Raw genomic sequence first — 26,462 nt, forward strand, 5'->3', positions numbered from 1 at the left:
CCACACAACTACTCTGAGGTCCAGGCTTTGCAAGCCTGTAGGCAACTGGCAGAGCCAGGGAGCAGCCACTCTATGTGGCATGCTTCCCATAAAAATGCAGTGGATTTTTCATGCAATGTGCCATTAACTCTCATCCATAGCTTCTACCACCTCTCCCATCTTTCCCCCCAAAAGGGGAATACTTCACAGCCACTGGAGACAGCCAATAGCAACATGACTCCTAAAGGACCCACGTCACTAAGGGAGAGGGGGAATGGGCAGTAATGTGCAGAGGCTGACTGCAGATAACACAGAATCCACAGTGCTAGAGCTTGAAACATCTGTAAATCCTTGAGGTCTGTGCAGTAACAAAGCCATCCACACTGCTACACAGCTATCCCCATTGAGATGAGAATGTGCCAGTCCCCACAGTTTGAATGCCATGGAGTTTTTGGTTTTCCCCTTCCTCTGATGTTTACAATGGGAGGGGAGCATATAGACCTTAGAGAAAAATGAAGCTTGGATTGTTTCAGACATTACTGTTTACAAACCCCGACAAAGATAACACTCTTCATAAAAACAACATATGCCTGGTCATTGTTTTGCATACCGTCCAAAGAAAGCAGAAATGGGATCTTCTTTATGAGTCATTTTTAGACTGCATGCGGAAGTTAGTGGGAGTAAGGGACTGTGTAAGAAGGGTATGATTGAGGCCTATAACTGTGTAATATGTTCATTTCACAGCACATAGCATTTTATAAACTTACCACATCCTTGGGAGGAGGCTCCACTTCCTTCTTTACTTTTTTACCCATTCTAAAAACAAACAAACAAAAAAAGGAGTTAATAAACAAACAAGTGATCTTGTGTGTCTTAGGACCTAGTTCACCAGGGATGTTGTACAGAAGCTTTTAAGACAGGCTCTCCCACCTGTTTGTCCCACCTAGCCAGTCTAGACAAATCTTAAAGGACTCTTTTGCACGGAGCAACAATAATTTCTTTGGCTGAAAGTCATCCCTTGAAGACAACAATTTTATATTTGTGCCACAGAACAAACTTCTTAACACTTGATCACATTTGGAGAAGCTTAAATGCCAACAAAATATACCTCCGAAAAGTGATGAAGAAAGAGACACCAGATTGGAAGGCAATGTGATACGACAAGGTCAGGTTGTAGTGGTAGTTGTTGTTCGCATATAGGAAATATATTAAGGATTAACTTTTCTGTAGGTTTAGGTTCACATGCATGCACAAAACTGTGCACCCATTTATCACATGAAAATGGGCATTTAGTTGCATATATTTTTCCATGGATGGTTGCAGAAATTACCCATACAAATATAGACAGGCAACTTTACAAACACACACTGGCATTCATTAGCAGTGGAATAACAACACTTTGGGTATGTCTACACTACGAAATTAGGTCGATTTAATAGAAGTCGATTTGATACAGTCAATTGTGTGTCCCCACTAAGCGCATTAAGTCGGCAGTGTGCATCCACAGTACTGAGGATAGCGTTGACTTTCGGAGCATTGCACTGTGGTAGCTATCCCACAGTTCCCGCCGCCCATTGGAATTCTGGGTTGAGCTTCCAATGCCTGATGGGGCAAAAACATTGTCGCGGGTGGTTCTGGGTACATGTCGTCAGGCCCCCCTCCATTCCTCCCTCCGTGAATGCAACAGCAAAAAATCATTTCTCACCTTTTTTCCTGGGTTACCCGTGCAGACGACATACCACGGCAAGCATGGAGCCCGCTCAGCTCACTGTCACCGTATGTCTCCAGGGTGCTGCTGGCAGACGCAGTACTGCAGTGCTACACAGCAGCATCCCCTTGCCTTGCCTTGCCTTGCGGACAGTACAATACAACTGCTAGCAGTCATCATCGTCCCATGGGTGCTCCTGGCCGACCTCGGTTAGGTTGGTCAGGGGCGCCTGGACAAAAATGGGAATGACTCCAGGTCATTCTCTTCTTTAAGTTTTGTCTAATGGAGAGTCAGTCCTGCCTGGAATATCATGCAAGCTGGAGGCTTCTGCCTCAGGCTGCTCTCCCAGACGGCAGCACCACGCGGTCACACCTACCCCAGCCTACCCCTTGCTCCCATGGCTCATGAAGCCTGGACAGTAGTAAGGAGCAGTTCAACTATAGGCTGAGTAAGTGCAGAATGGTGGTAGAATGTGCCTTTGGACGTTTAAAAGCTCCCTGGCGCAGTTTACTGACTCCGTTAGACCTCAGCGAAATCAATATTCCCATTGTTATTACTGCTTGCTGTGTGCTCCACAATATCTGTGAGAGTAAGGGGGAGACGTTTATGGCGGGATGGGAGGTTGAGGCAAATCGCCTGGCCACTGATTACACGCAGCCAGACACCAGGGCAGTTAGAAGAACATAACAGGGCGCACTGTGCATCAGAGAAGCTTTGAAAACCAGTTTCATGACTGGCCAGGCTATGGTGTGAAAGTTCTGTTTGTTTCTCCTTGATGAAAACCCACCCCCTTGTTTCACTCTACTTCCCTGTAAGACAACCGCCCGCCCTCCCCTCCCCCCTTTGATCTCCACTTGCAGAGGGAATAAAGTCATTGTTGTTTCACATTCATGCATTCTTTATTAATTCATCACACAAATGGGGGGATAACTGCCAAGGTAGCCCGGGAAGGGTAGGGGAGGAGGGAAGCACAGGGGTGGGGTAGTTGTAGGGCCACCCCCTAGAATGGCATGCCGCTCATCATAGAAACGGCATGTCTGGGGCTCTGACCCAGAGCAGCCGTTTGCCTCTCTGGTTCTTTGGTAGGCTTCACGCGGCACTGCTGCGGGTCCCTGTTATAACCTCCGTCCTTCATGCCCTTGCAGATTTTTTCAAATATTCCAGCATTTTGTCTTTTGGAACGGAGTTCGGATAGCACGATTTGTCTCCCCATACAGCGATCAGATGCAGTACCTCCCGTTCAGTCCATGCTGGAGCTCTTTTGCGATTCTGGGACTCCATGGTCACCTGTGCTGCTCAGGTTGCTACGCTGGCCAAACCGCAAATGAAATTCAAAAGTTCGCAGGGCTTTTCCTGTCTACCTGGCCAGTGCATCTGAGTTGAGAGTGCTGTCCAGAGAGGTCACAATGGAGCACTCTGGGATAGCTCCCAGAGGCCAATACTGTCAAATTGTGTCCACACTACCCCAAATTCGACCCAGCAGGGTCGATTTCAGCACTAATCCCCTCATCAGGGAGGAGTACAGAAATCAATTTTAAGAGCCCTTTAAGTCGACAAAAATGGCTTCGTCGTGTGGATGGGTGCAGGGTTAAATCGATCTAACACTACTAAATTCGACCTAAACTCGTAGTGTAGACCAGGCTCTGTGACTGTGGACGGTGAAGATTTTCCCTTTCCTCTTCCAGGGGCTAAGAAGACAGAACAAATTATTTAATAAAAATCAAGAGCCTGTTTCTCTGCTGCCTTGCGTCTTGTGTAGTCATATGCATCTGTGCAAAGTGAGTGTAACATACTTCAATTCTGACTTGATAGTATTTTCATTCACTTTATACAGATATAGATAATTACACAAGGTTCAAGGCAGTGAAGAATCAAGGGCTTAGAATTTTATAATGGGATTTTACTCAGAATGCAGATGAATATGCAAGTAATGCAGATGAATATGCAAGTAATGCGACACTTCCCTACAATATTCAAAGAGTTTTTGGGTCCTTGGTAATTTTAAAAAGCAGTATGATTCATATGAACAAGCTTTAGTATGAAGGAATTGTGTATTCAGTGGGCTAACAGTCTTTGGCCTCACTTCAGGAGCTTAATTACCTTACACAGACAGTTACATCACCACTACAGTTACTATCCTGGGTTTCAATATATTCTGTCATCAAATGGTATTGTCAGTTTAGTTCCCATAAAGCTCCCTTTATTTAGTGGCCACTCTGGGCAATGATCTATATGGATCCCTTTTGCTTTCTGCTAATTAAAAAAATGTGATTTTTATACTGAATTATTTCAGTCAATTGGGGTAAACAGAGGTGGAAAAGATACCGACCCACAATTATTAGAGCTGGTCAGAAATTTTCAGACAAGACAGCTTTTCATCCAAAAGTGCCGATATGTCAAAACTTCAAACTTTTCCAGTTAAAGGGGGAGTAATGACAAATCCTTTTTTGGGAAGGTTTCTCAGATCCAGGATGGAATTCCTGCTAACAGTGAGCCCATCGCCAATAGCCTGGTGGTTATGGCACTCACCTGGGATACAAAAAAATGGGAGAACTAAATTAAGTCCTTACTCTGCCTGATTTAGAGCAGAGACTTGAACCCAAGTCTTCCAAGTCACGGGTGTATGCCCTGACTACTGGGCTCTAGAGTCTATTGCTTTTATTCTGGCCCAATGAATATTAAATGATTTATAAAAAGTGAAGCAGCTCCAGCACTTGAGAGACCCACACTATAATAGCTTGTTGGGTAGAACATTCAATCAGGCAAAGCAGGGACCTGAGCCTAAATCCCCCATGTCTCCTGCATGTCCTTTGAGCACCATAACCACCAGGCAATTCCGGGGGTGGAAGTGTTACTCTCCACAACAAATTTCAAGAGGTCTCAGGCTCATCCTGCTGCAGAACAGGAAGTTTTTCAAAAGCATGTTTTCCTGTCCCATGATAATTTTCAATTTCCCAGCCAGTTCTAATGGCTATTCCTCAGTAATGCAAATCCCTGTTGCTTGCTGACTGGCTGGTCAATCTGCATAATGACTGTATGGCTATTTCTCAATAATCACACAGTAGGCATATTCTTGGGCTCTGACTTCCTAATGCCCTCAGCCATATATGTCCACAACACAACTATCTGCTTCTGATCTTCATTCTTCCTGACCCCTTTCAACTTTCCCTCCTGTACCTTCTTGCTCCTGATAAAGGCTAAGAATTCCACACACATAGATTCCTATCATATGAGAGTACAGTCTGTCACTTTACCTTATTTTGAATGTTTTTTAAATTGTTTCTGATGATATTTGCAACCAGATTCTCTGGTAGGGTAAATAAACCTAAACCAGGAAGATGTGGTTTCAGAAGGACTCCCCATACTGTGGAGAGTCATCAGGTGGTGTAGGGTTGTTGGAATGCAGGAAGCATGGATGGAGGAAAGGTCACAAGGCTCGGATGTCTTATGTCCTGGTGATCCCCTGCCTTCCAGAACAGCCCTGGGGGTTGTAGGCAGCTGGCATAAAGTAGAGCAGTCCTAAGGCACAGGATTTCCCACACAAAATGCTGTAGTGTGAATTTATTTCAGAGGTTGTTTTCCATTCCTGTTGCTATAACTGTCAGCAATTTTCCCCTTTGCTTTCTGACTAACCCTTGCACCCACTCAGCCAACCTTTATTTCATTCTCTCATCACCATACTTGTGATATCAAAGCTTCGTAAAGACAAGTGAGGGATTTTACATTTTAGTCAGCTGTTAGCTAAGAGAAGTAGCAACACCAGAAAACAAGTAATAGTGAGAAGTGCAGTTTCTGCCAATTTCCACTGCTCAGCCCCTGGACTAAAAAAAAAACTGTATTCCAGTTTTCAGTATATGCAAAGTTCAATAAACTTCCCCCAGCTGAAAATACAGTGCCTCGTTCTCGTGTGCTTACTCAGTAGCTTTTTATAGTCTGTAAAGTAGTTTGCCTAACTGGTTTATGTAGTAAGATCCTTTTAAGGTTAGAATGAAAGGAAAATGCAACACATCTAACTTAAAAAGAATACACTCCTGTTCTTTTATGGTCTTACTATTTTTTAGTCTCCGTTGTTTTTAATATTATTTTAAAAGCTTGAAAATAAATGTATTTTAATTAAATATTTAGAATACAGACACCCTTCCAGTGAGATTATATCTTTAATTGTGGCCAAATTCTGGGTCTGAACTACTTGTCAGTATGTCCCTTTTAAAGATGGAACTCTATATTAATAAAAAGGCAGTATCACCAATTTGAATTTGAGAATCTAGTAAAGGATCTTTTAACCAGACTGATACAGAAAATCGCTCTCTCATTCTAAAAGCTGTTACCATCACAAGACCTACACTTTTCCTAAATTACTTGAGATTAAAGAATTTAGGCCATAAAAAGGGCTTTTAATAACTTAGCCAAGTATAAAATTAGTATTCTATGACAACTGGCTTTTTTATACTGAGGAGTAACACATAGTACAAGTGAATTTTAAATGCATCATTCCCCAATAAACTTGAGGATTAAATGAGTGTGCAGAAATAGTTTTCCTTTCCACTAATTCATAGAAGAGTGGATGACAAGTGAACTGTAAGGAAAATAGTCTGTAAAACTTACTTTGAAAAATGTGAAAAGGTCCATTGAAATTTGCAGTGTCCAAACACACTCTCAAATCCTACTAACTATTCCTAAACAGTACCAGATGTCTACTTCTAATACCAAACAAAAACTTACACTGTGGTGTGATCAGATATTTGCACTTATAAAGCACTAACTGGCTCCAGTGCTTCCCTTCACCGATTATCTAAAACTCAAATGAAAGAAGGAACAGCCTAAGACCCTGCAAGCACTAGCAGCAGTGAGCTGTGAGACAAAGCAAAGGAATAAGAAAGAAGCACTGCCAGATATGAAACTTACCTCTTTGTCAAGAAATCAGAGGTCAGTTCTGGGGGCAATTACTTCCTATGGAGAGGGGGTAGAGAGAGAAGGATGTAAGGATAACTTCTGAGCAGTTAGGTATCATTTGATCCTCTTCTGGAGCTGACAATGCCCTGCTCTAGGAGAGCTTGTGGCTGTGTTACAGCAACCTTTGCCACCAGCTTCAAGCTTTTCCTAAGAAGGACCCAGAAATGTATTCTTTTTTTTCAACATGTTAATTAGTTTGACATAATTAAAATGAAAACTAATTAGACTAAATAAAGTCTAGGTATTTCTTCTACATTATAGAAATCCAACTCTTTCTTTCTGTCCCAACAGCTAAAATGCTTGTCATCTCCTGCCTTGATTACTACAACCTAGCCTACCACATCAAGTTTAAACTTTTCATCTTTACCATCAAAGGCCCTGTATAACTGTGCCCCAGCCTACATCTCAGGTCTCATTTCTTATTGCTCCAACAGTAATGCCAGCCCTGCAACTCCCTTTCTTTCCTTCTCCAAGTTCCATCATTGAGCTTTCTTACATCCTGTCCCCCATGTATGAGCTAACCTCCCAAACCCGGTACACCAGGCCCTCACCCTCTCCTCATTCAAACTGGCTTCCTCCCTTCAGAAAGCGACTCCTTCACTCTGCTCCACTTGAAAGCACGTGCTGTAGTTTCTGGGGAGGAGGGGGCCCTCTTGAGACAATACTGCTCCTTCCCTTCCTTAATCTCTCTATGGGATCATCTGTAAACTCCACCACACTGTTCTTTTTATTTGCCTTCTGATTTTTGAACCTTTAGTGTCCACTTGAATAACATTTTCAAGCTTTTCTCCATAACCATAAGGGCTAGAAACTTGTTTATTTTTTCATGGAAGCTGAGATTCTCACATGACTCCAGGATCCGGGGTCTTAAAAATACACCAATATCGCAAGACTTGTGATAAAATCACAAGAGTTGGCAATACTAACAGTGATTGGTAGGGTTACCTTTTTCCATGTTGTTCCCCAAACATACTTTAGACCTCTTCTGAAGAGAGACCCTCAGTGAGAGGGGATTTCAGTCTTCATGCTCACTGAACCCTCAGATTATGAAACCATCAAATTGGATACCAATTGTGAGGATTTTCTATTGTGACTTTTTTCACTAAGAACGAATCTCGTCTACTAATTCGTTTCAGATAATTCAACAAACAGCCCATGACACCAATCTGGGCCTTGGACACAGAAATCACCCATTTGGCTCAAATCTGAGCAGGCATCCTAGATGTACAAGGATCCATATGCCCTTTACCAACCTTCTATGTCACCTTATCCTGTGACAAAAATAGTATATTGAAAAAGTACTGAACTACTACATTTTATTTTCAGAAAAACTCAAAGTAAAATGTTTATCATGAGGATACAGAGATTAGTAGGTGAGTCACTCAATCCCTGTCCATGTGCAGCTGAAAACATTCAAGTCAAGTCCTATTAAGACTGTAGGATATTTGAGGCAAAAATGGTATCTTTCTCTGTTTTGTATAGTACAAAGCATAGTCAGTGTTTAATAAACGAAGAAATTGAATTAATGGGTAGAAATGAAATAAAAAGAAAACAACAACAGGGTTTGTTAGGAACAGACAAAATTACCATATTGGATCAGAACAGGTTCATGGAGTCTAGTATCCTGCCTCTGACAGTGGCATGTACCAAATACTTCAGATGAAGTTGCATGAAACCTGCCCTCAAATCAGTCTTCCTAACTTGCATCTGTTAGTGGTTTACTAATTCCTTGAAGCATGAGGGTTTATAACAGTTTTTTTTTTAATCTAACACAATTGTTGATGTTCTTATTATCTGTAGAAATGTTTAATCCCTTTTTTAATTCTATGTTCTTAGCCTCCATGATATGTTGTGGCAACAAGTTCCACAAGTCAAGTATGCATTATGTAAACATGATTTCATTAGTTTTAAATGTGTTGCTTTTCAATTTCATAGACCATCCCATTTTTCTTGTATTATAAGGCTGAGTAAATGTATGTACATGATTTATCTTTTCTATACACTATTCATTTTATTTATATCCTTCTTTATTGTTCTCTCTGAATTGTCACCTCTCAAAACAGGCCTACCCCACCCCACCCCACCCCAAATCTCTTAATTTAGCAGTCTTTCCATGCCTCTAATCATATCTGTTGGTTGTCTCTCGTCTCCTTCAATGTCTGTTATATCTTTTTCAGATGTGATGACCAGAAATGAATACAGAATTCCAGTTTACTTTGTACTAATGACTTCTAACGTTGCATCATAAAATTTTAGGTTCTACCAAGTTCCTTGACAGAGGTTTTAATTGAGCTGTCCACAACGTTGTTCAAGTCATTTCCCTGAGTGGTTACAGATAATTTAGAACACATTCATGTGACTGCAAAGTTCAAAGTATTTCTTCCAATGTAAATTACCTTGCATTTATCAACAATGACTTTCACCTTCACCTAGCTTTGCTATGTCACTCAGGAGTTCCTCACAATCTTCTTAAATCTTGATTAAACTAAATAATTTGGTCTCATCTACAAATTTTGCCATCTCACTGTACTCTCCCTTTTCCAAATCATTAACTAACATATTACATAACACCAGACATAGTATATATCCTTGGAGAATCCAAGCTGTGACAATTTGAATGAGGGAGATTTTTAAAAATTATGTGTGAGATTTTAAATGTCACATTGAGACACACAGCAAAATCCCTCATCCCAAGGGAGAGAGACTTGAAGAAGAACTGCTTTAATATGAATTAAAATAAATGAGACATGGCAGTTATGCAATCACTTTCTGAACATTAGCAGCAGGATATTTTTAATACCCAAGTCAAGAAGTGTCTGCCACTGCCTCACATGCAAACCATTTTAAAGGGTCATATAAATCAGAGGTTCCTAACTTTTCAGGCAGCTGTGCCACTTTACTAACTAAGATCCTGATTGCAACAAACAGTGCCTCTTGGTTCCCATTTCAATTGTGTGCATTCTCACACAGTTTTTCACAATGTTTCCAACTCTTAAGATTTTATCACAAGTATTGCAACATTTGGTGTTTTTCTTAAAGCCCTGTTTACTGCGGTCATGTGAGTATCTGAGAATCTCAGCTTTTACTTTATTTTTTAAAGTAATTTCTGTCCCTCGTGGTTGTGGAGAAAAGCTTGAAAATGGGAACCCTAAAAGTTCAAAAACCAGAAGGAAGATAAAAAGAATGTAAAATTAATATTTTAAAAACTCATTTTTAGGGGACCTTGAACCTTGATTTTTGAAGCCTGGAGTTGGCACATGACCACAAGCCACCCAAGAGAACAGAGTACCCACAAATGAATGGGAAGCAGGCAGAGACTCCCGGTTACTAGAGCTCACCGTTAAGGGTCTGATCCAGCTCCCCTTGAAGTCAATAGAATAGAAAGAACTCACATTGACTTCAGCAGGATTTGGACTGGGTCTAGAAAGAGGCAATTTAGAATACCAGTCACAGAAGCTAAAGTGCCAGCACTGCTGACCTAGACCAGTTGTTGAGAACTACTAATGAAGACTGGAAAATGATTCGATTTAGGGACAGCAATGCCCACCCCACCCAAGCCAAGCCAAGCCAAGCCTTTCCTGCAGCTACCTGATACTGTGTCTCTGGACCTTGCCTTGATACAGTGTTTTCCTAAATTGCCTCATATAAACCATCGCTGCCCCAGCGATGCTGGCACAAGCAGATTTACCCGAATTTTTAAATGGGGGAAATCTCAGGACAAACTAGGATGTACAATCAGAGCCCAAAGACCATCAGAGGAGGGGAGCTGTGCGGAGCAAGCAGACGCACCCAGGCACTGAGCCCCCTCCTCCCTAAGGACAGCTGGGCTGGGAGCAGGCAGAGACCCCTGCACACAGACACTGCAAGGGCAGGAGGCAGGCAGGCAGACAGACGTTACACCTCCCCCACACATGACACACACGAGCGTTGACGGCCACTGACCCCGACGGACAGACACCCCGCCACCCCCAGCCCCGCGGGGAACGTGCCACTCACCCGCGCGAGGGATGCCCACTGCCCAGGGGTGCCGCAGGGGCCTATCGGCAGCTCCCTCTCCGCCTCTGTGTTGTGTTCACGGTTGCTAGGGAACGCCGAACACGCCTGCGGCGCATGCTCCCGGGGCTCCCTCTGGCTACGGAGGGAGGGAGGAGGCAGCGCAGAGGCTTGTGGCGCATGCGCACACGACCTTGTCGAGGGGTCGAATTTCGCTTCGCGGTTCGGGTTGTCTGGGGCTGGCAGGTAGCGCTGTGCGCTGCGGGGCAGGTCTGAGTCCGGTGCGATCGCACCCATATACAGCCCCTTTGTGACGAGGCCCGGCTCCCTGCGAGGTTACAAACCGCGGGCACTGAGGCCGACCAGTGACGCTGCTCCCGGCGGGGCACAAACAGCTGGGGGCAGGGGAAGGAGCGGGGCCGAGGGGTAAAACCAGGGCTGGGGGTAGGAGTCGGGGTTGAGAAGGGGGCAGAGAGGAAATCCCCAGCCAGGGGGGGCAGAGCGGGTGAAAGTTACCCAGATGCGGTGAGCCATCTGCTTCCTTTCCACAGGACAGTGCAGCTATGCACCCAGGGCCGCCCGCGGGGGGGGCGGGGCAAGTGGGGCAATTTGCCCGGGCCCCACAGGGGCCCCCATGAGAATATAGTATTGCAACTTTTTTTATGGAAAGGGCCCCCAAAATTGCTTTGCCCCAGTCCCCCTGAATCCTCTGGGCAGCCCTGTGTGCACCCACTGCCCAGGGCTGTGCTCAAAGGCGCATTGCATCCCAACACCTGCCCAGCAGCTCTTCCCTCCCTTTCTGATATGATGTATTGAGCTGCTAAAGAAGACTTGAGTCAGTGAAACACTTTACAGACGCCTTCCCCCTCCAACAATTAAAATCATCAGTGTTGAAAGGAGTCCCGTATCAATGTATACGTCTGTATAATGCCTCGTAGTAGTTCACATTTGTCTCAACTGCTCTTCTCGTTTCCTTGAGCTGGCCTGCCCTTTTCTTGTAATCCGCTGTAAATGGAGTTTCATTCCTTTTTTAAACGATTATTTTTATTACTCTTAGCACGTCATCATTTACCTTCGTTACCACTGTGTAGATGGATGTCATTGCGCTATTTAAGTGATACTTTAATAGCAAGTAATCGAAAATATTAATAGTTGCTAGTAGCTTCAGCAATCATCGCTCACAGTGTTTATAGGACTGCTTCCTGTTTGTATTGGCATATGTTAGTTTTTCATTCTAATATTTTTTGGGGGGGGGTTGTATTTGATGTACAAATGTATTCTATGGTGTCATGTGACATTAAGGCTGACTGATTTCGTGTCAAAACTTAGTTTCTTTTGATTCACCAATAGCGATTGCCTTTGCCAACGGTTATTTTGCCTCTCTAGCCAACTTTTTTCACGCCACCACTTGTTTGTAGAACTTGGTTCCCAAATATTCACCATAGGCCAGATTTGTAAAGGTTAAAAGCATCTTGATGTTTTAGAAAATCCCACCAGTTTCCTCAGTATCTGGCCTGAGGGCACAATGCTATCTTTTGTGAAATCCTTCTCAAAGGCAAATTTCTACTTTATTTTGTTACTAAATACAGGTATACAACCCCAAGATAAATTGACAACCATAAGTATTCAAAAATCATGAGTTATATACCCAAAAGTTCTGAAATTAAAATACATAAATATATCTCGGATTCTTTTAGTTTTCCATTTTGTTTCTGAGTCTTCAGGGCACGCTAGCTTCATACTTTCGCTGTTAACTCTCCCAAAGAAGTCATATATTTAAAGTGGTTGTACATTCCTATAATATTCAATACCATTTTCGACTTATAGTAACGTGGTTCCGCAGCCGTTTGTAAGTGAAAATTTATTTAAAATCCTTATTTGTGCAAGTTAATTCCTCATCCTGCAAACACTGAAGAGAACACTGTGACGTTGAACTCTATATGATTTTATGAAAGTATGCTGATGAGTGTGAACATAATGTAACTAAAATATACTTCACACAAAAGGTCTCTTGTAAGGTATCATTACAAAGCTTATAATCTACTGAGTATGGTCATCCTATTTGTATAAATGTGTCATTCTTGTATCAGAAACTAGAAATATGAAATATAACTCTGAGGGCCTATTGTAATCATAAAAATTGTGGGCCATTAATGGTGGTTTGGAATCTTGATGGCTCCCATTAACCAGGGCATTTGACTGTAGATGGCTCTGTTTTATTGTAAGTCTTCCTGTAGACCTGTGTGCTGGCAAGTGGGTAATGAAGTCTTACAGTGATGTGATCATGTCACCTGAACTGGAATCCATCTTTAACCTGGTGCTTTTCCATTGAGAAGGAGCAGGTGGGAACTCAGATTGGGACAAAGTATTCCGGCTTTATGCAAAAGATATATAAGTGGGTGGAACAGAACAAAAGGGGCAGCCATCATGAGAAATCCCCTAGCTATCACCTGAGCTGGAACAAGGGCTGGACCAGGGGAAAGGATTGTGCCCAGACTAGGAAGGCGTCCAGTCTGTGAAAGAAACTTATTGAAACATCTCTGAGGATGAGATTTTATCTGTGTTCAGTTTTATTACTATACTAGGCTTAGACTTGCGTGTTTGATTTTATTTTGCTTGGTAATTCACTTTATTCTGTCTGTTACTACTTGGAACCATTTAAATCCTACTTTCTGTATTTAATAAAATCACTTTTTACTTTACATACAACAATAGTTTAGTTATATAATATAGACTTATAGAGAGAGACTTTCTAAAAAACGTTAACATGTATTACCGGCACGCGAAATCTTAAATTAAGTGAATAAATAAAGACTCGGCACACCACTTCTGAAAGGTTGCCTACCCCTGCTGTAGCCCATGAAAGCTTATGCTCAAATAAATTTGTTAGTCTCTAAGGGCCACAAGTACTCCTGTTCTTTTTGTATTAGACATAGAGTTGTGTGTTCTATTTTATTTTGCTTGGTAATTCACTTTATTCTGTCTGTTACTACTTGAAACCACTTAAATCCTATTTTCTGTATCTAATAAAATCACTTTTTACATATTAATTAACCCAGAGTATGTATTAATACGGGGGGGGGCAAACAGCTGTGCATATCTCTCTATTAGTGTTATAGAGGGCGAACAATTTATGAGTTTACCCTGTATAAGCTTTATACAGGGTAAACAGATTTATTTGGGGTTTGGACCCCATTGGGAGTTGGGCATCTGAGTGTTAAAGACCGGAACACTTCTTAAGTTGCTTTCAGTTAAGTCTGCAGCTTTGGGGCACGCGGTTCAGACCCTGGGTCTGTGTTGAAGCAGACTGGCGTGTCTGGCTCAACAAGACAGGGTGCTGGAGTCCCAAGCTGGCAGGGAAAGCAGGGGCAGAAGTAGTCTTGGCACATCAGTTGGCAGTTTCCAAGGGGGTTTCTGTGATCCAACCCGTCACAAACACTTTACTGTTCTGTCACTTCATTTGTTGCATATATAAATGCTGTTTTTTTCTATGAATTGTTTATACTAATTACATATTAGAATTTCATAGCCTTTTATGTATGTTACATATTTTGTTATGATATATTTCAGGGATGTTCTTCATTCTGACAAGTGTAGTGTTCTGTACTGCCAAAATCAAGGATTTTTTTAAATGAATTATTCTGTTATTCCTTTGCATTTGGTGAAACTAAAGTGCCTTGTCTCCACTATGTTTTCACAAGGAGATAGCAAATAGTTTTCCCACAGAAAAAACATATATTTTCTTAACACTGAGGACAGACTGTAATGCTGACTCAAATGTCAAATGAACCATTATTATTCATAGCTTGACAATTCTGATACTGATTGTGTGACTAATGCTGCTCCTTCCCCATAAGATGCATTTATGTGTGAATGTCTGCTGCCCCCTATTTGTGTAGGTGTCATGGAAAACCAGTTAAAGGTTTTTAAATTAAAGAAATTAACGGAGGCTTTCCCACCCTCAATTACCTTTATTAAGGGCTTGTCTAGATGGTGTGACACTGAAGGTGTGATGTTAATGCACATACGTTACAGTGTTGTAAACCCCTGTGTGGATGCTTTCGTGCAAGAGTAAGGTAGCCTTAGTTTTGTCAACAGCAGCCAGGGCAACCATAGAAGATTGCAGAAATCCTTCCCCAACACACTATTAATCATCAGGTCTTTGACCTGTTTTGAACATTTTTAAAATTATGTGTAGTCCGTGTGTATCCTGTTTGATATTTTAAGTCCAAAGAGAAGGAGCGATGTTATGGAGCACTCATCTGAACTTTCCTGTAGAAAAGCCTTTGCAATATTTCATAGGTATCAATTTTGGAATGACAAAATTTCAATAAATGGTTTAAGATTAAAATTTAAGGTGATCTTGCTCCTTCTTTCTATCCTGAGCTGGTCAGGACACCTTTCATGGGGAGGAGAATGAAGGCCTGATAATGTCATGGTAGATCCTGTTGTGCACACAGAGGGTTTTGGCCTAGCTGTCCAATGATCCCTTCTATAAGCAATGCAAATAAAGTGATGACACTTGTTCTATTAGAATTAACTGATTGATCCATGTTTTGGGGCTTTACCTGTAAAGATTCCTCTTTGATTTCAGCCTCTACCAGTTCATTAACCACACATGATAGAAACTTTATCTTATCCCAGAAAAATTTAACTTACACACACAGCATTTGTTGTGTTTAAACCTTTCATACATCATGATAGTAATATTGAGTCCATTATTGTGATATCCACAAAGGTGTGAGAACACAATCTGATAGGCAAAACAAAAATATTTTCAGCTCATTTAAAACATTGTGATGTTGTGTCTCAGCACACGTGCAGAGTGCAGGGCAGATCAGTTTGCTCTGAAACATCCAGTAATAGGGTGTGGCGGTTATTAGACATGCTCTATATTTGTTTCTGAAGCAGTATAGGATGTTTTCATTGTAGGCAAGACACTTCCTGTTTACTCACCTTATAGCTGAGCCAATCAGAGCTCAAAGGGTGGGAAATGTTATAAATATATCTGCTGAAGACAGCCCTGTGACATTTCTATTGCGAGGGATGGATTTGAAGATAACACTGAGAAATGTTTGAAAAGAAAGAGGATGCTAACATTCTTATAAAGATCTGAAGAAGCCAGGCTTGTATGCTGCATATTATGGACATATTATAGAATCATAGAAATGTAGGCCTAGAAGGGACTTTGAGAAGTCATGTCCAGTCCCCGAGGCTGAGGCAGGACCAAGTAAACCTAGACAGGTGTTTGTCCAAACTGTTCTTAAAAACCTCCCAATTAAGGGGATTCCACAGCCTTCCTTGGAAAGCCTGTTCCAGAGTTTAACTGCCCTTATAACTAGAAAGTTTTTCCTAATATCTAACCTAAATTTTCCTTGCTGCAGATTAAGCCCATTGCTTCTTTTCCTACTTTTGGCCCTTATAACAGCCCTTAATATAATTGAAGAATGTTATCAGGTTCCCCCTCAATCTTCTTTTCTCAAGACTAAACATCCAGTTTTTTTAACCTTTCCTCATAGATCAAGTTTTCTAAACCTTTTATTATTTTTGTTGCTCTCCTCTGGATAATCTCCAATTTGTCCACATCTTTCCTAAAGTGTGGCACCCAGAATTTGACACAGTACTCCAGCTGAGGCCTCACCAGTGCCCAAGTAGAGCAGGATGATTACCTCCCGTGTCTTACATACAACACTCCTGTTAATACATCGCAGAATGATACACCCTTTTTTTGCACTTGTTTTTTTCACACTGTTGACTCATGTTAAATTTGTGATCCATTGTAACCCCCAGATCCTTTTCAGGAGTACTACCACCTAACCATTTTCCCCATTTTGTAGTTGTGCATTTGACTTTTCCTTCCTAAATATAATACTTTGCATTTGTCTTTACTGAATTTCATCTTGCTGAATTCAGACCACTTCTCCAGTTTGTCAAAGTCATTTTGATTTCTAATACTGTCCTCCAAAGTGCTTGCAATCTCTCCCAGCTTTGTGTCATCTACAAATGTTATAAGCATATTCTCCTCTCCATTATCCAAGAAGTCATTAATGAAAATATTTAATAGTACTGGACTCAGGACTGACCTCTGTTTGCATATGGTCTGTCAACCAGTTGTGCACCCACTCCATCATAGTTCATCTAGAGCAGTGTTTCTCAACCTTTTTGATTCCAGGGACCGGCTTGGTGCCTTTCTGTGTCAGGGAGATCTCAGGGACTGGTGCCAGTTTATGGACCGGTCATTGAGAAACTCCAGTCCTGGAATCTGATTGGCAGAATGATGTAGGTCCAGATTGATCCACAGCTTCTTTTAAAATCAAGTACAGGAACAGGAAATTGTCTATGCAACTGGGTTCTCTCTGCTTTAGACTGCTTCCCCAATTATACCTGCTCCTACTGCCTACTACAGATCTCCTGGGCACCTGCCTCCTGGTTTGTCTTCCGGCCTGTCTTAGACTCTGACCTCCTGGTATCTGATCTGGCCTGACTCCCAACTCCTGCTCTGATCACTAACTCATACCACCTACATCCCATTGTGACAGTTTGCATGGACCACTTAAGGCACAGGAGTGGGCCTACTGCCAGCAGAATGGATCTGGCTAACACTTCAGGAGCACTGAACATGCTTGAGTGGGGTGCCTGCCTTCAGGTGGACAATCAAGCTCTGCAGGCCCAGGTCATCCAGCTGACCTAGAAGAACCAGGTATTGCAGGAGCAAGTAACACAGTAGTGTATTGAGAACGCTGCACTCCAGACACAGCTCATGCAGCCCTGCTCCCCAGTACATCTGTTGGAACAGTTTGATGCTAATCACCAGTGATTCCAGGGTTTTATAAACCAGTGCCGCCTCCTGTTCATGATGCAGCCTCAGTCCTATACTACTGATCATGCAAAGGTCAGCCTGGTTAGCAGCCTGCTGTTATGGGAAGCATTATACTGAGCCTTCCCCTTGTTGGAGTGTGACAGCCCAGTACTGTCGAACTAGGAAGTCTTCTTCCAAGCCATGTCAGTACTATTTGACAATCCACACCAAACTTGAATGGCAGAAGCTGCCCCAAGGATGGTCTGATGGGGCAGGGCACCATAGCCTCCTATGCTGCGCAATTCCACCCACCTCACGACTGATACAGACTGGAACAAGGTAGCACAGATGGACCAGTTCCAGTGGGGGCTGCAAGAAGTTAAAAATGAATTAGCCCAGGTAGAGATGCCTGTGAGTCTGGATGCCCTGCTGGGCCTCCATCCATATAGACAATCGGTTACAGGAAAGAATGGAGGAAAAAAAGTGGGGTCATGCAACTTCCCAATCCAGGTATTGTGACCAAGTCAGTGCAGATGAAGGTGGTTCGTTGATGGCTCACCCCCAGAGAAAAGGAATGATGACACCAGCACCACCTCTGCTTCTACGGCAGAGAGTCAGGTCCCTCCATCTCTGCCTGCCCTGTATTAACCCCAGACTTCAGTCTAGACTGGAACACACCTGGAGCTCTGCCCGAGGGCTCCCTACCTGCAGGTGCCAGTCCAGTTGCACATACCTGGGGCACCCCTGAAAATTCCCAACCTGCCTGCCCTCATCAACTCCGGCACAGCTGACTGCTTCATAGATGTAGTGGCAGGCCAGACACTGCAGAATCCCCTGCAACAAAAGGCCACTGCTAACCATACAGAGACAATTGATGGTCTTCTGGTCCAGTAATGGAGGCTATGATTCAGAGGCACTGAGAAACATTACTATTTGGCATGATCCATTCTCCACACTTTCCCCTGATGCTTGGTATCTCCTGGCTAGCCCTTCACAACCTGCTCATGTGATGGCAAGACCATAAAGGTTCTGGGCTACCCTCCTTAGTAGATCGTGGTGTTCCCTGTGATCATCCTGCGTGGGCACAATCGAGGTTCCCGCTACCGCCTCGTCAGGGGAGGAGGAAGAGGATGCAAGGACTGGTTCCGGGCCTTGCTCCTGTCCATCAACACCTAACAGATCCCATGGTGCTGGTCGCTGAGGTATGGTACCGGGCTCAATACCGGGGCCCTGTTCCTGTACCGTGGGAGGAGATAGTGGGGCTCTACCCTCCGATGGGACAGAGTACAACCTCCTCGACTGAGATCCTTGGGCCCAAGGAGTTCAAAATGGCCATTGCACAGGCATCTGCCACTGTGCCGGCCGGGCCATTGGTGGAAACCTCTGGCCCATATCTGCCATCGGGTACTGGTGATCAGACTGGTGCTGGCTCCTGTGGGAGCTATAGGATTCCAGCTCCAAGTCTGGGGGGCAAGGATTCACTTCCTAGTGACCATGGGGGAGCGGTGCCAGATGGTACTGGTGATCAATGCTGGGAGCAGGGTGACCAGTGCTGCGGCATCAGCGCTGGTTTCCCCTTCGACAGCAACTGGGGTCTCAGTGCCGTAGCCACTCTCGCCTCCAGTGCCAGTTCACACCTGGTGGAGGATGGAGGTACCGGTAGGGACATCAGGTCCCGTGCTGCCTGGAATGCCTCTGGCGTAGATGGAAGTGCCAGTCTTGCGCTTCTATGGCTCTCCCTTGGAGGAAAGTCCAATGGCACCAGACTCAATGGTTCCCTCCCTGGGGCCAGAGTTGATGGTACAGACTGGCTGCTGTTGAGTCCGAGTGGCTCTGCGCAGCTCTAGCTCTGCTGATTTCCTTGCAGCCAGTGGGCTTTGTAGTGGGGGAATATCCACTGTCCATTTTGCATTGTTTCTTACACGGCACCGGCTACCGGGATTGGTGCCAACTGTCCCCATAAGGAGTAGATCTCCTCTGCACCAGAGAACTTTGGCGGTGCCGCGAATTCCAGGACGCAGATGAGGAGTTCCTCCTCGGTGCTGGAGAGGCCGGGCTGCGGTGCCTATCCTTCAGAGAAGCCCGTGCCCTTCTCACCGAGGCAGAGGTGCTCAGTGCCGAGTTGGCATAATTTGGCTCTGAGACTGGACAGAGAGCTGCCTCCTGCAGGAGGAATTGAGTCTGTGGTCCCTTTCTTTTTGGATGTAGGGTTTGAACCCTTTACAAATCCTGCAGCAATCATACAGGTACTTGAGGCAAGCTGAGAGGGGGGTCACTAACGGACATAGGTTTGTGGCAAGCCTCACATGGCTTGAACCCCGGAGACCGAGGCATGTCCCAGTACCAGGGATTGGGGAGAACCCCATTAAGTGGGATCCTACTATATTACTACTAACTAATACGGAACCATAACAACTAACTACTAAGTTTTTAAACTATATACAGGAAACAATGTCGGCTGGGGAGAGTACTTGCAAGTGCAAGGACAAATAGAAGTTTCAGCAACCGACATGGGCGGAAAGAAGGAACTGAAGGGGTGGCAGGACAGCAGATCCCTATATACCGCGCCATGAGGGCGTGATTCCAGGGAGCACTAGAGCCGACCCGATGGATACCACTGAAGGGAAAACTTTCCAGCGGCGGTGCATGCGGCGTGCACACCTATATTAGAATGGACATGAGCAGCTCGCAGGATTTGGTTATAGATAATCTAATATCAGAAAGTGAATAACTTCAGTGTCCTGGCTATAGGTTTAATAATCTCCAGTAATATCACTTTAAATTAATTATCTTAATACTAATTATACCAATTGTGCGTTACAACTGATGATGTTTTTTATTCTATGTGTAATTAACCTGTGGAAATTACTGGCACAAAATATTACTGAGGCAAATTGCTTAATAGGAATCAAACAGTTAGTCATTTACATTAATAATAATGATAGCCATAATTACATTAACTAGAATAAAAATGACTAACTGTCTGAGGTTAGGAAGAAATTTCCTCCATAGGTATGTTATGGAGTTTACACTATCCTCCGAAGCAGCTGGAAGTGGCCACTAGTCCAGAGACAGGATACTGGACTAAAAGCTCCAAAATGATCTGATCCAAAAACGACATGTTTTTGTTCCTTTGTGTTTTTGGTGCCATAGAGTAATTTGCAGCATAAACTACCAGTAGGTGATGTCCTATGCACTGCTGGTAAATATGTTAATTAAACTCTTCGTAAATGAGTCTAGGACATTTTAAATGTGGGAACCATTGTAACAATTATATGGGATGGTGTGACGTTCCCCTCTGGTGTTATCCGGACCGGTGATCTGCTAGGTCACTCCAATCCTTGACTCTGGGAGCCAGCCTTACCCTGCTCTGCTGTGAGAACCCCCATTCCTGGGCTGTTCACGCACAGCCTCTAGCATGTAAGCTTCTCCTTGGATTGTGCAACCAAATGACAGTAGCCAATATCTCCATTCCCAGACACAACCCTAGGAACCTCCATCTTGCAATATCCAGTTATTCCCGCTGGATGCTGCAAGCTTGTATGAGTTCGTCAATTTAACAATTGATATGTACTAGGCCTGTTATCCCAAGGGGAGTCTCTGACACACTTCAAACCAAACGCACTGCTTCAGGTAGAATAAACAAACAGATTTATTAACTATAAAGATACATTTTAAGTGATTATAAGTCAAAGCATAACAAATCAGATTTGGTCAAATGAAATAAAAGTAAAACGCATTCTAAGCTAATCTTAACACTTTCAATGCCCTTACAAACCTAGATGCTTCTCACCAGAGGCTGGTTGGTTGCTCTTCAGCCAGACTCTCCCCTTTGATCAGCGCTTCAGTCGCTTGGTGTGGTGTCTGTAGATGTAGGTGGAAGAGAGAGAGAGAGAGCATGGCAAATGTCTCTCCCTTTTATCATGTCCTTTCTTCCCTCTTGGCTTTGTTTCCCCCACCCCCACTTCAGAGTCAGGTGAGCATTACTTCATCGCAGTTCCAAACTGACCAAAGGAAGGGGAGTGACTCACTCGAGAATGTAACAGATCCTTTTGTTGTTGCCTAGCCCAGTGTCTTTGTTCCTGTGAGGCTGGGCTGGGTTTGTCCCATACCTACCCTGATGAGGTGTGAACTGCCTCTCTGCTCTTGGAGAGTTTTTGCCTGGGCTTGCTTTAAGCCATGAGGATACATTTTCAGCCTCATAACCATATACATTAAATTATAACGTATAACCTTACTTTGACGTTGCACTCCATATGTTTTATGGAAATATGCTTATGAGTGTGAATATGATGTAACGGGAATATGCTTTATGCAAAAGGTCTCTTGTAAGGTATCATAACAGAAGTTATAACCTACTGAATATATTCCTCCTATTTGTATGTATGTATCATTCTTGTATCTGAAGCTAGAAATATCAAGTATAACTCATATAATTATACAAAGTGTGGGCCATTAATGGTGGTTTAGAATCTTGATGGCTCCCATTGACTAGGACAATTGGTTGTAAATGGCTTTGTTTACTTACAATTACTTACTCTGTGTACGTTTAGGCCAGCCCAGGAAGAATGGAGGCTGGGGTCTCACAGGACATATGATCATGTCACCTGACACTGGAATCCATCTTAAATCTGGTACTTTTCCGTTTAGAAGGAGAGGTGAGGACCCAGAGAGACAAAAGATTCCCGCCTTGTTCCAAAGCTATAAAAGGGGGTGGAACAGAACAAAGGGGGCTGCCAGTCATGAGAACACCCCTGCTTTCCATCTAAGATGTCTGCTGGAACTAACAAGTACTGTACCAGGGGACAGGATTGGGCCCAGACTAGGAAGGAGTCTAGTCTGTGAAAGAAGCTTATTGGAACATCTCTGAGGGTGAGATTTTACCTGTAAACAATTTCTTAATGTATTAGGCTTAGACTTGCGTGTTTTTGCTTTATTTTGCTTGGTGACTTACTTTGCTCTGCCTTTTATGACTTGGAACCACTTAAACCCTACTTTTTATACTTAATAAAATCACTTTTGTTTATTAGTAAACCCAGAGTAAGTGATTAATTCTTGGGAGAGCAAACAGCTGTGTATATCTCTCTATCAGTGTTATAGAGGGCGGACAATTTATGAGTTTACTGTGTATAAGCTTTATACAGAGTAAAATGGATTATTTCGGGTTTGGATCCCATTGGGAACTGAGTGTCTGGGTGCTGGAGATAGGTTACCTGCTGAGCAGTTTTTGGTTAAAGTCTGCAGCTTTGGGGGTGTGGAGCAGACCTGGGTCTGTGTTGCAGCAGGGTAGCATGTCTGGCTCAACAAGACAGGGTTCTGGAGTCCCAAGCTGGCAGGGAAAACGGGCTCAGAGGTAATTTTAGCACGTCAGGTGACAGTCCCAAAGGGGTCTCTGTGACCGAACCCATCACACTTACTATAACATTACTGTAACAATTACTATAACATCACTATAACAACCATGCTCAGTGCATCATGAGCCTTCCGAAGACACCCAACATGACAAACTTTGCATTGGATACTACACAATCATTTTATAAAGATGAACATGGGGATATAGGGTGTTCCCCCAAGATACAGAGCATCACAGATTGATTTTTAATTTGTTCCCAAGGAAGGGCACAAATATTAAGAGAAAATTCAGAATTATCACCATTTTGCTTCAAAACAATTTAATAGTTATCAGCAAATCTAACACTAGGAAATAGTAATAGGCCAATACAATAGTGTTCCTTTTGTTGACCTATACACAAAAACAGATATTGACTGAGACAGAAATGTAGGTGCTATTTATCCTTCTGTGACTACCTTCCATCTTTTAGTGCAGACTTCAATTCGTCTTTACCCACCTTTCTTATAGCGTCTGACTGCAGATAAAAACTAAGTTCCACATTCATGGCCCTCATCAAATTGTACAGATCCTAGCACAATTGGGCTCTTATCTCGTTTGGTCCCAACCATAATAAACATGATTAATAATAACTGTTTTTGTCACAAAAGGTTGGTCTTCTTTAAATATAAAAAAGTAAATGATGATATTGTGTCTCATTCAACTTTTAACATTACAGTTAGTTACATGGTAAACAAAAAGGAGCTTATTATCATCTTCTGTGGCGTTACCCAAACTGAACTATGATGCCAAATTGGAACTAGTCTGCACTTCAGTAGAAAAAGGAGATCATACTGAACTTTTGGGACCAGATCCTGCACTGACTTACACTTCATGAAATTCTCTAACTAACTGAAGATCCAGATTGTCAGGAAAAAAGTTAAAGGAGCATCCAAGAACCTGGGAGAGGCAAAGGACCTAATCCACTTTGAAAACTTCTATGGACAATCCTGTGTAGATCTGTATTATCCTGTACAGCACTTAAGATACTGCAGTGATGGGCACAGCAGAAATGAAATAAATAAACTAGATTATTGAAGGAGATGGCTTTGGGGTGTTTGTCTGTGAACTGAATAATTGCCATGGCAATTACTTTTCTTATCTTCAGGGCTAGGCAGTCTTTATTTTTTATGGAGACAAGCTGGGTGAGGTAATATCTTTTATTGGACCAACCTCTGTTGGTGAAAGAGACAAGCTTTACAGTTTACACAGCGCTATTAACTATTATTATTGTCTTATGGACATTTATAACCTTATTCAGTCATCTTCAACTTGTTTATTTCATTTCCAGTTTGTTTATTTAATCAATAATTTATTTAATAAGTAAGCACAAGCTGTAAAGAGTTCTGATAGCATGGTGAACATATGAATGGAGATGAAATGTTTCTGTATATTTCTGTGTGTTCACAGAACAATGGGTTTGATCACACCCCCAAAGCTCCAGGTGCCCTCTACAGGTATGAGAGGGGATAAACCTCCTCCACAGCAGTTTCTCCCCCTTTCCACAGACTTTGTGGGGGACACTTTTCAAGTGTGAAGAATTTACATAAGTGAGGCCAGGCAGGCAATGGGAAACTGGGACAATAGTAGGTGGTCTGGAAACAGAAGTACCTTGTATACCCCTCACAGGCACAGCAGAGATTCCCCCCGCAACAGTTAATACAATCCTAGGCTGTGTTATGCAGTGCCCATGCAGCATGCTTGTGAATTTTGCAGAGATTTTCTTTCTCTTATGCATACCCCTTTGTGTGTTTGCAACAGGAAGGGGCAATAAGACTCAGTGTGTACATGTACACTTTTCACAAGAGTTTTCGTGATTTTTATATACATTTGCTGGACCAAACAAAATATTGCAAGAAAAATATTTTTAATTGAACCTTGTAAAAAGATTCTTGTAAGGAGTTTTTAAATTAGCAAAGAACTAATAAGTCTGCAAAAGAGAGAAGTAGGGACTAAAGGTAGTGTGCAGAAGATTTACAATAGTTAATATAAACTCACAATTGTGACATATTTGCAAATGACAGAAATTGTTTATTTAGGAGTAATTTACTCTAAAATTCATAAAGATACTTAAGCAACAAAAACAATACACATATATTAGAAAACAGAAGAAGATTCCACGTCTACAACTTAGAGATGTTTCTAGAGAGCAAAGACTTAATATTGGTAATAATGTGTTTGTTCACAATACATTTTAATAAAATCCCTTTTGGTGATTTAGGTTTGGACAAATCTACAATATAATTTTCATACATTCTAAGAATGGTCACAAATGACCTGAGAAAACATCCTGCCCAATTTGATTATATTCAGGCGTCAGTGAAACAAATCAAGTGTGACTTAAAAAAAACCTTTGAAATGAATTTTGTGGAACAACATTGTGGCGTTGCACTCTATGATTTTATGAAAATATGCTAATGAGTGTGAATATGCTTCATGCAAAAGGTCTCTTGTAAGGTATCATTACAAAGCTTATAATCTACTGAGTGTGATCATCCTATTTGTATAAATGTATCACTCTTGTATCTGAAACTAGAAATATAAAATATAACTCTGAGGGCCTATTGTAATTATGCAAAAAGTGTGGGCCATTAATGGTGGTTTGGACTCTTGATGGCTCCCATCAACCAGGACAATTGACTGTGGATGGCTCTGTTTGCAGGCAGGGCTTCCTGTGAGAAATGAAGGCTTGAAGTCTTACAGTGACATGTGATCATGTCACCTGAACTGGAATCCATCTTTAACCTGGTGCTTTTCCGTTGAGAAGCAGGGGTGGGAACCAAGAGAGGGACAAAGGATTCCCGCCTTATGCAAAATATATATAAGTGGGTGGAACAGAACAAAGGGGGCCCATCATGAGAAATCTCCTAGCTACCACCTGAGCTGGAACAAGGGCTGGACCAGGGGAAAGGACTGTGCCCAGACTAGGAAGGCGTCCAGTCTGTGAAAGAAACTTATTGAAACATCTCTGAGGGTGAAATTTTGTCTGTATTCAGTTTTCTTACTGTATTAGACTCAGACTGCGTGTTTTGTTTTATTTTACTTGGTAATTCACTTTGTTCTATCTGTTACTACTTGGAACCACTTAAATCCTACTTTCTGTATTTAATAAAATCACCTTTTACTTATTAATTAACCCAGAGTATGTATTAATACCTGGGTGGGCAAGCAGCTGTGCATCTCTCTCTATCAGTGTTATAGAGGGTGGACAATTTATGAGTTTGCCCTGTATAAGCTTTATACAGGGTAAAATGGATTTATTTGGGGGTTGGACCCCACTGAGCATTTGAGTGTTAAAGACGGGAACACTTCTTAAGCTGCTTTCAGTTTAAGCCTACAGCTGTTAGGGGGCGTGGCTCAGACCCTGGGTCTGTGTTGTAGCAGACTGGCATGGCTGGCTCAACAAGACAGGGTGCTGGAGTCCCAAGCTGGCAAGGAAAGCAGGGGCAGAAGTAGTCTTGGCACATCAGTTGGCTGTTCTAAGGGGATTTCTGTGATCCAACCCATATTTGATATTTAATTTTGAAAGGATTTTTTAAGTGCATAGGCAACTACTAAACCAGAACTCAAAGCATTTGAAGAATGATAAGTCTTAGAAAATTTACATGTTTAGGTTTATGAAATTATCTTTCTAAATATAC

At 42.6% G+C, this 26,462-nt stretch overlaps 1 protein-coding gene and 1 long non-coding RNA gene across 15 annotated transcripts in view; one reads left to right on the plus strand and one right to left on the minus strand.

Annotated features, from left to right (window-relative positions):
- The window catches only part of ARMC3 (armadillo repeat containing 3), a 100,192-nt gene extending 89,407 nt beyond the window's left edge, over positions 1-10,785 (minus strand). For 10 of the 14 annotated variants that reach the window (XM_065586911.1, XM_065586918.1, XM_065586917.1 and 7 more), the window contains exons 1-4: positions 10,637-10,785; positions 6,593-6,637; positions 1,685-1,916; positions 747-795 (exon numbers count right to left, since the gene is read on the minus strand). In XM_065586911.1, the coding sequence (XP_065442983.1) occupies positions 747-795; positions 1,685-1,716 (81 nt within the window). In that variant the 5' untranslated portion in view covers positions 1,717-1,916; positions 6,593-6,637; positions 10,637-10,785. The remainder of the gene's footprint in view (positions 1-746; positions 796-1,684; positions 1,917-6,592; positions 6,638-10,636) is intronic. The other 4 variants (XM_005302780.5, XM_065586915.1, XM_065586914.1 and 1 more) reach the window with 2 other exon arrangements.
- Positions 10,784-25,953, plus strand: LOC135981927 (uncharacterized). Its single transcript, XR_010599128.1, has 3 exons — positions 10,784-10,879; positions 21,986-22,304; positions 23,501-25,953. It is a non-coding gene; the product is annotated as an uncharacterized LOC135981927 (long non-coding RNA).
- Positions 25,954-26,462: the final 509 nt, after the last annotated feature.

The sequence above is a fragment of the Chrysemys picta genome, chromosome 2, assembly GCF_011386835.1.
Source record: "Chrysemys picta bellii isolate R12L10 chromosome 2, ASM1138683v2, whole genome shotgun sequence".
NCBI lineage: Eukaryota > Metazoa > Chordata > Testudines > Emydidae > Chrysemys > Chrysemys picta.